The 12,446-nt window shown below is 33.2% G+C and overlaps 1 protein-coding gene across 1 annotated transcript; it reads left to right on the top strand.

Annotated features, from left to right (window-relative positions):
- Nucleotides 1–5,056: 5,056 nt before the first annotated feature.
- Nucleotides 5,057–8,933, top strand: LOC130503214 (sucrose synthase 1-like). Its single transcript, XM_056997900.1, has 11 exons — nucleotides 5,057–5,239; nucleotides 5,339–5,465; nucleotides 5,829–5,980; nucleotides 6,072–6,264; nucleotides 6,352–6,687; nucleotides 6,772–6,867; nucleotides 6,941–7,398; nucleotides 7,479–7,703; nucleotides 7,774–8,337; nucleotides 8,416–8,554; nucleotides 8,661–8,933. The coding sequence occupies exons 1-11, from the start codon at nucleotides 5,142–5,144 to the stop codon at nucleotides 8,691–8,693; spliced, it is 2,421 nt and encodes an 806-aa protein (XP_056853880.1). The 5' UTR covers nucleotides 5,057–5,141; the 3' UTR covers nucleotides 8,694–8,933.
- Nucleotides 8,934–12,446: the final 3,513 nt, after the last annotated feature.

The raw sequence follows: 12,446 nt of genomic DNA, 5'->3' as shown, positions 1-12,446 counted from the left end.
GTAAAATGACACTTATTTTGAAACAAAATAAAAAATTTAAATTGATACTTATAATGAAACAGATGGAGTATTTTATTATAAGTGTTAGTTTATATCTTCAAGACAAATATTATATGTTTTTCCAGTTTTTATTCTTATTTTTAACTCGTTAATTAATAAAATCAAATAAAATCATGTATTAAATATGGGTAAAATAGAAAATCTAATCATTTTTTAATTCATGCGCAAAAACCTTAAATGATATAACAAAGTGAGTATTTAGGAGACATAATTGTGTTTAGCTTCAAAGTTCCACTTATAACGCATTTCAAGTATCATTTTATATAAATCACAAGTCTTAATCCAAATCACAAGTCCTAATCCAAGGAAAAGTTTCCAACTACCAGGTAAGGAATAGGGTATATAGAAAATGTGCTATAAAGATTCTCATAGGTTCTACAAATAGCTAGAAAACAATCACATCGTAAAACACAGAGAATCTGCCATATAGATTTGTCTGGCGGAATATAAAATTTCCTTGATGTTATTATATGCATATTAATGTCTTTGAATGAACAGAAAAATACAAACCATATTTAAGAAAAGGCGACGTGTGATAGATATCCATTATAAGTTATAAGTTATAACATATGGTTAGAGAAAATGATGGATGATCGAATATAGCATAAAAACTTTTTTATTATTTGGTGTTGCTTGCTTCAGTCTTGTATCAATTATCGAAGAAGATGGAACTTCAATTCCAAATATTAGGCAAACCTAATGGAAATCATGTCATGTTTGACATTTACCTAAATAATCAAAAATAATTTCATATTTTAGAAAGAAAACATTATTCTGTTCATATTATACGTTAATATTATAAATTTTCCCAATTAATGAAGATCACGTACTGTTTAAATGAACAACTAATATATTACTTTTTCTAGAAATAGTTCATATAGTAACACCACAATATTAACGCATTATTTTTCGAGACGCTGGAGAATTGGGTCTCTGGTTTTTCCATCGTTTAGCATATAGACCTTCAGCTTTTGTTGATAGGGAAGGCAAAAAAAAAGTTATGTAAATCTATTGCTTTGTGCAATCACACAGGCCCCCACAATGATTGTACTTTATTTTTAGGGTTAGGTGGAATCTCTATTGCTAATTGGTAATGAGGAAAAGGCAAAAGAGCTAATGGCGATGTAATTATGATTCATAGCAACCATAATTGAAGGAGAAATATGTTAAGGGATAGATAGTGTTAAAATGTAATATTAGAGAGAAATAAAGTCGCATTAGTATTATATGATTTATATCTAACCTACCCCACTTACTCTAAAACTATATGCACAACTGTTTAACTTTTTTCTTTTGTCAACAACCATACAATCAAATTAAAGTGCCTAATTACGTAATTTTCTCAAAAAATAAACGAGCCCAATACCACTTACCTCAAAAACCATCCCACACCCACAGAAGCAAATAACAGCGGACTGTGTTAGTATAGCACTTAGTGGACCAAAGACTACTTATTGCGTACGACACTGAAATAATCAAAATCTGAGCAAAACTCAAATGTTAATACAAATTGTAACAAAATATGTTATTTTATCATCGGAAGTCGGTGGGAAGGCAACATCACAATCAACGTTGGCCTTATCCAAAGTCCATCTCCTGTTTAGCTGGTGTAGCTCCTAGATTGACTAATACCTTCACTCCGCGTGTTACTCTTCGTCTTTCTCCGCACGTGATGGTAAGACTAGTGGATACATGAAAATTGATTTAACGTCAGCAAAAAAAAAAGATACATGAAGAAGACATATAATATACTCTCTCCGTTCCTGAAAGTAAGATTTTCTAGAGTTTTCACGTTTATTAAGACTACAATAAATATTTGCCAACTTTAGTTTACTATTTATGTTTTATACAATTTCCAATAACTATCAACCAATAAAATTTAATCAATTCAAATATTCATAATTAATGATCCTCAAAAGTATACAAAAGTACCTTAAAAATATAGAAAATCTTTCTTTGTGGAACAAAAATAAAATCCAGAAAATCCTATTTTTAGGAACGGAGGGAGTACACTACAAAGGCACATACCATCTACAATTTCTTTTCATTAAAATGCTTCCACAACAAACAAATATAAAACCAATAATAACTTAGCCAATGGTTGACCAGAGAGATTAATAATTAGCCAATGGTATCGACCCAACAAAACAAGTTGTAGCAGATGGATGACAAACCATTAACGGTTTTACATTGAAAACCATTTGAACGTTTTTTTGCACAATTCACAAAACTAAACCAAATCGTCAACGTAAATGGATTGTAATGTCAAATGAATTCTGTAGACTAAACAAAAAATATTCTGTAGACTAGTAAGTATAATAGTTACTATATGCAGTCTAAAACAAGCCTTTTTAATTCGTATTATGTACAATATAGAAATCAAAACGCTCTTCTCCAGTGGTCACTGTCATCAGAACATTTATTTCAGTTTTTATACTTGATATTTGATTTAAGTTTAATATTCGGATTTTCCATCGTTTAACTTACTATTTTTGAATGTTTTGGCTCTGAATATCCTTGCTGGTTTATTTTAGATTTCAATTTTTTTTAATACAAGAAAAAATAAGTAAAATAATTAAATGATGGAACAGTATAGACAATATAACTGATATATTTTTTTCAAATGTATAGTATATAACATGAGTCATTTTTAACAACTTTGGTTAAGTAAACATCTGATAAATAATGTGAATAGTAAATAAGTTAGGAAGTCACATTTCTGACTTAGTATCATTCATTATGTAATTTACAAACTTAGATTATAAGTTTTTACAAATTGTTTCGATAATATTTCTTGTGAATCTCTTTTCGTCTGCAAATTAAATATTAATCTCCTTCCGTTTTATAACGAGTGTCGTTTTAAGTTTAAATTTTTGTTTTAATATTTTCAATGTAAATATTAAATGTTTTTCTAATTTTTATTCTTAACTTTATCTCATTAATTATTAACATCAAGCAAAATAAAATATTAAATAGAGGTAAAATAGAAAATTTAATCATTTTTTAATTCATATAAAAAAATCTTAAGCGACTCTTATTATAAAAGTAAATTACTTTCCTCTCAATATTTATTAGCACGGACAAGTATGTGTTATGTACATATGGACTTCTGTTCCATCTTAACATTTTAACTGTGAACTAATGCCTAATACCTTTGTCTATATTTAATACATATCACTCCAACTTGATATGTAAAACTTACAGAATATTATCAGGCACCATCAATGTGTGCAAACCGACGAATGCTTTACAGAATATCTTCTGGTCAAATTGCATTTGAATTGCAGAGTGAACGATGTTTTTTTGGAAATCAGTGACCGACGTCTTTGTGTAACTGTGTCCAAGACTATCACTTTCCCTAGAATAATTTTTTTTCTTTGGACGTTCAAATCAATTTCTCTCGTTTTCTCGGTTTGGAGCCCAAGAAAAGAAACGTAAAAGGAAACAGAGAAAACGAGTTAGTTATCCGTCGTTTTTTGTTTTCTAACTTACCAAAAATTGCCATCGAGCTTTAATAATGCGTCTCTATAAATATGAAAATCTTAATGAACCAAACCACCACAATTTACTGAAACCACTTCTATCTACTGCAAGGTTCTCTTCTTCTCAGCCTTTTGTCTTTGTTTGACGTATCATTTAAACATTTTACTAGATGATAATCTACGCCTTAAGCGGCATGAGTTAATTAAAGACAGGGTATTCTGATAACATTTGGTTTAGTTTGGTTAGTTCAATTTGAATTTTTTTAGAATTGATTTGGTTGGGTTTAGATTTTTTCGGATTTGATTTGGGTTCTGATAACCCTTTTACATTAAAAAAAAAATAAAGTTCACATATAATTTTAGTTTCTCAAAATCTATAATAAAAATAATATGTAAAATATATATATTTGAATAATATATACCAAAATATTTTTAAAAAATTGCAAATATAAATTGAAAACATTTGCAAATATCTTTGTTTTACGTATTTAAAATTTTGAATAATGTATACCAAAATATTTAAAAAAATATTTGCAAATATCTTTGTTTTGTTTCATGTATACCAAATATAAATTGGATAGTAGTCTTTGGAAACTTGAAAGCATTTGCAAATATCTTTGTTTTACGTATCATTTAAACATTTTATAGATTATAATGCTAGCTAGCGAGACAAGAATTTTTTTGTTTATTATTCTTTAAAAAGAACAGAAAATGATTGTCCTTTTGCCTAAGAAAATTCTTGCCTGAAAAATCTCTGGTTAGAAGAAAAACAGCAAACGTTTTTATATTCTGGAGAATCAGTCCTGCATGTATTCTATTTTCTCGCTTTTTTATAAGAATTTTCCAGCTGTTTTCCAGAGAAAAATGAGTATCATTTTCTTTTATTTTATTTAACATTTTTAGAAAATTCTTTTGCATGCCGAATCATTTTCTGAAAAAAACTATATCCAAATATGGAATCCACTATAGAGGATTGTACTGTTCTAGAAAAAAAAACGTATTGTTTTTTCTTTAGATTTGCCAATAAGTTTATTTTTATTCTGGTGGGTGTATTATTTTCTTTTATGTATTGTATGGCATAGATATTTGCATCCACTTTTAAAAAACTTTTTAAAGCAATATGGTACATTTTTGTATTTATATTATATTTTTGCATCCACTTTAATAAGGTCACACACTTGGATTCAAGTGTGTCAAGGCCTAAACACCATTGCTTTTTAAACGGATGGTGGACAGGAATGTTTAACGAAACTAATAAAATTGGTGGATAAAGATACTTCTTAAAATATCACTTTTCAGTTTTGTAGTTGTACACGTCAAAGTATAGTTCATAAAAATATCATTTTATCGATTTAGTAACCTCTACGGTTCTTTCGTAATACTTTGGGAAGATCAAGGCTCAAATAGTTAGAAAAAGTCAAGTATTTGATCAATAAGGTCAATAAATAAACATATATTAATATTATATAACTCATAGTTTTCTAGTATAAAATGTGAATGTGGGCAAAGCAAAAACTCATCATCTTATTCATAAGTTTTCTTTATTATCTCTCTGCAGTTTACAAAAAAAAAACACTTTCTGTTGTCTCATTTGGATCAATGGTGAACGGTGTGTTAACGCGCGTCCACAGCCAACGTGAGCGTTTGAATGAAACGCTCGTTGCTCAAAGAAACGAAGTCCTTGCCTTGCTTTCCAGGTATTCCTCCCCCCTTCCTCCACTATCAATCACCTTTTTAAAATGGCGAAGAGAAAACAAAAGTTTGATCACACTTCCTTCACGTGATCTTTGTTGTAGGGTTGAAGCCAAAGGTAAAGGCATCCTGCAACAAAACCAGATCATTGCTGAATTCGAGGGTTTGCCTGAAGAAACCCAGAAGAAGATTGAAGGTGGTGCTTTCTTCGACCTTCTCAAAACCACTCAGGTACATTTCCATTACACACTCCCCTCAAATGGGTTACTACTGAAAATTTTGATCTTGATGGTAGTGAGAGTTTTGGTCTTTGTTGGTGGTGAAAGTTTTGATTTTTTTGGTAAGAAGTTTTCATCTTGTGGTAAAAAGAAGTTTTGATCTTTTGGTAATAAGTTTTGATATTTTTGGTAGTCAGAGTTTTGTTCTTTTTGGTAGTGAAAGTTTTGATCTTTTGTTAAAAAGTTTTCACCTTTTGGTAAAAAAGAGTTTTGATCTTTTGGTAATAACTTTTGGGTCTTTTTGGCTGTGAAAGTTTTCATTTTTTGGTTGTGAAAGTTTTGATCTTTTTGTATTGACATGGGTAAAAAAAAACAGGAAGCAATAGTGTTGCCACCATGGGTAGCTCTTGCTGTGAGGCCAAGGCCTGGTGTTTGGGAATACTTAAGAGTCAATCTCCATGATCTTGTTGTTGAGGAGCTTCAACCTGCTGAGTTTCTTCATTTCAAGGAAGAACTTGTTGATGGAGTGTATGTCTTAACCAACCACTTTTTTAACTTCAGTTCTGTTTTTTTGTTTTGTATTTTACACTCTCAAGGATGTCACTTTTTCTAATCGCAGTAAGAATGGTGATTTCACACTTGAGCTTGATTTTGAGCCATTCAACGCCTCTGTCCCTCGCCCAACGCTCCCCAAGTACATTGGAGATGGTGTTGAGTTCCTTAACCGTCACCTCTCAGCTAAGCTCTTCCATGAAAAGGACAGTTTGCTTCCTTTGCTCAAGTTCCTTCAACTACACAGCCACCAGGGAAAGGTCAGTAACTGATCATATCTCTGAAAAGTCTCTTCCTCTTTAAACTCAGAATCTTGTTTGAATGATTTGTGTGTGTTTGATGTGTAGACTCTGATGCTGAACGAGAAAATCCAAAACCTCAACACTCTACAACACATCTTGAGGAAAGCAGAGGAGTATCTAACCGAGCTGTCACCAGAAACACCTTATGAAGACTTTGAGACCAAGTTTGAGGAGATTGGTCTTGAGAGGGGATGGGGTAACAACGCCGAGCGTGTCCTTGACATGATCCGTCTTCTTTTGGACCTCCTTGAGGCCCCTGACCCTTGCACTCTCGAGACCTTTCTTGGAAGGATCCCAATGGTTTTCAACGTTGTGATCCTCTCTCCCCATGGTTACTTTGCTCAGGACAATGTCCTTGGTTACCCTGACACTGGTGGTCAGGTCAGTCAGTACCCCAACATTCTTGGTTACTCTTGTTCTGTCTTTTCATGCGATGTTCTCAAAGTTGTTGTTGTGATCTTGCAGGTTGTTTACATTCTGGATCAAGTCCGTGCCTTGGAGACAGAGATGCTCCAACGTATTAAGCAGCAAGGACTCAACTTCACTCCTAGAATTCTCATTGTAAGCTTTTGCTCCAACCTTGGAATCTTGTTGATGTCTGAATCTCACTTTGTGTGTTTTGCTTATGTTGCAGCTCACTAGACTGCTCCCTGATGCGGTAGGAACCACATGTGGTGAGCGTCTCGAGAGAGTTGATGGATCCGAGTACTGTGACATTCTCCGTGTGCCCTTCAGAACAGAGAAGGGCATAGTTCGCAAATGGATCTCGAGATTCGAAGTCTGGCCATATCTTGAGACTTACACCGAGGATGCTGCCGTTGAGCTTGCCAAAGAGTTGAAAGGGAAGCCTGACCTTATCATTGGGAACTACAGTGATGGAAACCTCGTTGCCTCTTTATTAGCACACAAACTTGGTGTCACACAGTGCACCATTGCTCACGCTCTGGAGAAAACAAAGTACCCTGATTCAGACATCTACTGGAAGAAGCTTGACGACAAGTACCATTTCTCATGCCAGTTCACTGCGGATCTATTTGCAATGAACCACACTGATTTCATCATCACTAGTACTCTCCAAGAAATTGCTGGAAGGTATTGAATGCAGTGTTAGAATTAGTTTTATTATAGATGTGTTTGTTTCAGTATTGTTGACTCTCTTTTTTTTTTTGCAGCAAGGACACTGTTGGGCAGTACGAGAGCCACACAGCCTTCACTCTTCCAGGACTGTACCGTGTTGTTCACGGAATCGATGTGTTTGATCCTAAGTTCAACATTGTCTCCCCTGGTGCTGATATGAGCATCTACTTCCCTTACACAGAAGAGAAGCGTAGATTGACTAAGTTCCACCCTGAGATCGAGGAGCTACTCTACAGCGATGTTGAGAACCAAGAGCACTTGTAAGCTTCTTTCACTGTTCATCTTTGGTAACGTTTTTTCTGTTTGTGTATCTAAATCTTTTGAAAACAGATGTGTGCTCAAGGACAAGAAGAAGCCCATCCTCTTCACCATGGCTAGACTAGACCGTGTCAAGAACTTATCAGGTCTTGTCGAGTGGTACGGGAAGAACAAGCGCCTTCGCGAGCTTGTTAACTTGGTGGTTGTTGGAGGAGACAGGAGGAAAGAGTCGAAGGACAACGAAGAGAAGGCTGAGATGAAGAAAATGTATGACCTCATCGATGAGTACAAGCTGAACGGTCAGTTCAGGTGGATCTCTTCTCAGATGAACAGGGTTAGGAACGGTGAGCTCTACCGTTACATCTGTGACACAAAGGGCGCCTTCGTGCAGCCTGCGTTGTATGAAGCCTTTGGTCTGACTGTTGTGGAGGCCATGACCTGTGGGTTACCGACTTTCGCCACTTGCAAAGGTGGTCCGGCTGAGATCATCGTGCATGGCAAATCTGGCTTCCATATTGACCCTTACCATGGTGATCAGGCTGCTGATACTCTTGCTGACTTCTTCACTAAGTGTAAGGAAGATCCATCTCATTGGGATGAGATCTCGAAGGGAGGGCTTCAGAGGATTGAGGAGAAGTAAGATAACTCATGCCTGCCTGTTCTTGAACTAGTTCAAGTTTTAGCTTGACTTATGTTTTTGTGTGGTTTTTGTAGATACACGTGGCAGATATACTCACAGAGGCTTCTGACATTGACTGGTGTGTATGGATTCTGGAAGCATGTATCGAACCTTGACCGTCTTGAGAGCCGTCGTTACCTTGAGATGTTCTATGCATTGAAGTATCGCCCACTGGTATTGCATTCTCTCACACTAGTAGCCTTCTAATTAAAACACTTATAATGGTATTTAAGAAAATATGAAACTTTTGTCTGTCTCTAATGTGGTTTCTATGTTGTAGGCTAAGGCTGTTCCTCTTGCCGAGGAGGAATGAAGGAGATGCGGAACCATTATAAAGAGCTTGAAGAGAGAAAGAGGTTGCAGTGTGTGAAGAAGAATAAAAAAAAATCTCTTTTGATTCTTACTGTCATTTTGATTTTAGGAGCGCTTTTGCTTCTTTGTTATTTCAATCCATTCGTCTTTGTTTTTATTTGATCATTTGCCTCTCAGGCAAGGCTAATGCGTTGTATTCTGATTGTTGAGAGAATGAAATTTCTATTTTTCTATCTTAAAACACACCTTCATTCAACAGATATGAGTGACATGAAAGTGATGAGTGTTGAGTTTGAATGATGAAAAACAGAACAAAACAGAGAGTGAAGAAGTGGAGCGTGATGAAAAAAAAAAGAGAATGGAGATGAAGTAGATCATGAAGATGTAGTGGAACGATATGACTTTAAGATGGAAGAATCAGTAGCTGACTAACAAAGCAATGATCCATAATAACACTATTACAATTGTTCAAACAAGCTTTCCGCAGAACTATGTGATTGCTCCCAAACCTAGCACAGCCACCTATGTTTTGCATCGTATCATTTGCTATCCCTACACTCATTTTCTGCATATTAAACCAACCATCAGCTCTTCATTCACCTTCTGTTTCATCTCTTCTTCAGTCATTGTTTTTTGAAGCTCAAAGTTTTTCATCCTCAAGTGAATGAAATTACCATTTTCCAACGGCAGTTGTCACAAGGGCATGGGTGTTTCTAAAAGACAGTCCACGTGCATCAAATGACCTCTGATTGCTCAATCAACTGCAATTGCAAGGCAGCATTAGGGATCATGTTAAAGTAAGTATACAAGAGAAGTATATTGAAATTTCATGGATATAGAATCTTTTGTTCCACTAAAATTTCAGAAAACGAGTTGACAAATCAAACCGCTCCAGCTAGTTGCAAGACTATTTTTTAGTTGCAAGATTTTGTTATCTCAAAAGTATGTACATGTCCTATGTTTGATCTATACTGAAATGTGTTTGTAAGACCGTTAAGAAAATGAAAAAGAAAAATACATTTCTAAACACATAACATGATACACACACGTTCACTGCCTCCCGTCGAATTAACATACAGTCAACTTCATTTCATCTACATATGCTAAAGCGATCTTGTCCCAATCGCTCAGAATCAGTGGCAATACTTGCAAATATTGTATTAAGAGTGTCATTAATCTTTGCAAGTGGATAGAGGAACGCATAAGTCCAATACACACCAACTTGTTTCACATGTCTTTTCTTGTTCGGTATGGTTAACGATGGTCTATGTCTCACATATGTAGTGCAACAATCTTTGTAGATTTACATGTCGATTTTATATTATATGTGTGAAAATAACATCATCAGATAATCTAGGTTGGTAGAGATTGGAGGATATTTTTCCTTGCTATGATTACAGACTCCAAGCATCATTTGCATACTCCAAGGATATTTTTCCTTGCTATGATTACAGACATCAGAATTATTTCTGAGTTATGATTAGCCATATAATTTTCATGTATCTCCGCCGTGGGATTGAAACATATATTAGATTATAAAATATGGTATTAAAAGATTCTAGTTAGGGAATAATGATTTGTAAGAAAAAGGGATAAAATAATACAGGGAGATTTTTGGTTTTCCGACAATATATATTTCAATGATATAATATTTTGAATAAAGACATCAAAGGATCCAAAAGGGTCCTTCGCTCACCAACATAGTGTAGAAGGGAATAAAATGCTTTATTAAGCATTTATTACTTTAGGTTTTGTTTTTAAATGTTTCCTCAAAACAAATGTTTGGTTTTATTATCCAGAGGCCATGTACTACTTAAAAGTGGTGAACACACATGTGTGTGCATTCCTCTCTGGTTAGGGCACTTCTGAAAGTAACTAAGAATTAAAGAATGTCATCAAAGTAAAGAAAGATTCAGTGGTTGTATATATGTTTGAAGGTTGATTTTGGGGATATACAAGTTGAAGACAACTACTCTTATATTGACAGTTCTTTTTTTTTGCTAAAATTTGGTGCACTCTTGTATAACAGTTGATGAAAATTGTATTGTTTTGTAAAATTGTTTTATCGTTTAAATTTGTATGGCAACATACAACTATGGTAATCACACTATTATGAAATCGTATAGCGCCTTTCGGGACCTTGGTCAACAAAATGGCGATAACAAGAAATATAAATGCGTAGTATCAGTAGTAAGTCATGTACTCAAGAGAAGTTAAATGGCTTGTCTACTACAACTTGACGCTTTGGCATGTGATGAGTCCACTAAAAATAAGACGTTGAAATTTCTCTAACAATTTTTTGTCATCTTTAACATTAATTTCTATGAAGTTTTGAGTGGTCGTTAAGTTTTGAGTGGTCGTTACTCGTATCTTTTTCTTTTATTTCATCTCTTTTTGGACTCTTTCACCAATCTTTTCTCTCGCAATTCTAGTTAATATTATCTCAAGTTTAATAAGAAGATTGGAATATTTTTTATTAATCTATAAGTTGACAAACTAGAAGGAGGTGTGATTAAATACTAATTATTTAATGTTACATGATTTTAAAGACATTTGATGCTCTTATGTCGGCCTATTAGGATAACAATTTTTAGTTAAAAAAATAAGACAAATCTTTGGAAACTCACATGCTGTAACAGTAGTCGCCAATACAAATAAATAATAAATAAACGGATGATAAAAATAAATAAATGCACAGAAGAATAATGTCGAAGTCTAGTCTAACCACAACAAAATGACAAAAATAAACTTGATATATGTTTTATAACATGTTATGTGTGAGAAAAATGGATGATAATTCTAAAGAAACAAATAGTGTAGATATTATAGAATATACTAGCTAATCAGTTACATACCTAACAAATAAGAAATCCCGAAGCCGCTTTTAAAGTTCATGAACCATCTCCTTTAGTTGTTAACTTAACCCATCAGAATTAATAAAGTCAATATATAGTTTGTAGGTCTTACTTATGTTGCTCTTGGCACTATTTTGGTGAGGATTCACAGTATTTACATGAATAATACAATATAACCAAAATGGGAACTCTCTAAAATAAAAATATACTCATTATGTTTTATTATAAGTCTCGTTTAAAGTTTTTTTACACAGATTAAAAAAATAATTAAATTTTCTGTTTTAATTTAATATATTATTTTGTTTAATTTTATTAATTAATGAGCTAAATGTAAAGATAAAAATTAGAAAAACATGTAATATTTTCTTTGAAAATGTAAAACGATACTTATAGTAAAACAAAATTTAAAACGATATTTAATATAAAACGGATAAAGTATGTAATTTGTGATTATCACATTGGAAATTCATGGAGAAATGAACACAGTGAAAATCAGATATAAAGTATGATAGAAATCCGTTGAGAATATTAAAAAAAAAATAACAAATTAATGCAAATAATAGCCTAGTGTCTGCACATTCAAACGTCCGAACCACAATAGTTATAACGTTAGCAAATTTTGATCTAAATAAAATCATCATGCAGCAATGATGTATATGGTTTGATTGACTGTGATGACAAAAGACTTTTGCAATGATTTTGAGTGTTTATTTACAATATTATATGCTTGTTTTTGATATAAAAAGCATAAAATGTTTTGGGATAATTTGCAAAATACTCTATTTAGGATTTGAAATTTGATAAATGCATTTTCTATTTTACTTTTTGAAAAATACACTTCCTTAATTATGAATTGACTTTTTCACCCAAAATATTTTAATAGTTAAATTAGTAATTAA

This window comes from Raphanus sativus, unplaced genomic scaffold, assembly GCF_000801105.2.
Source record: "Raphanus sativus cultivar WK10039 unplaced genomic scaffold, ASM80110v3 Scaffold0862, whole genome shotgun sequence".
NCBI lineage: Eukaryota > Viridiplantae > Streptophyta > Magnoliopsida > Brassicales > Brassicaceae > Raphanus > Raphanus sativus.
This window is presented reverse-complemented; position numbering and strand designations above follow the sequence as displayed.

Excerpts from the sequence above, each read along its gene's own strand:
- LOC130503214 (XM_056997900.1), top strand. The coding sequence starts at position 5,142 with ATGGTGAACGGTGTGTTAACGCGCGTCCACAGCCAACGTGAGCGTTTG. Across the intron at positions 7,399-7,478 it reads CTCCAAGAAATTGCTGGAAG|CAAGGACACTGTTGGGCAGT; the intron begins GTATTGAATGCA and ends TTTTTTTTGCAG. Across the intron at positions 8,338-8,415 it reads CTTCAGAGGATTGAGGAGAA|ATACACGTGGCAGATATACT; the intron begins GTAAGATAACTC and ends TGGTTTTTGTAG.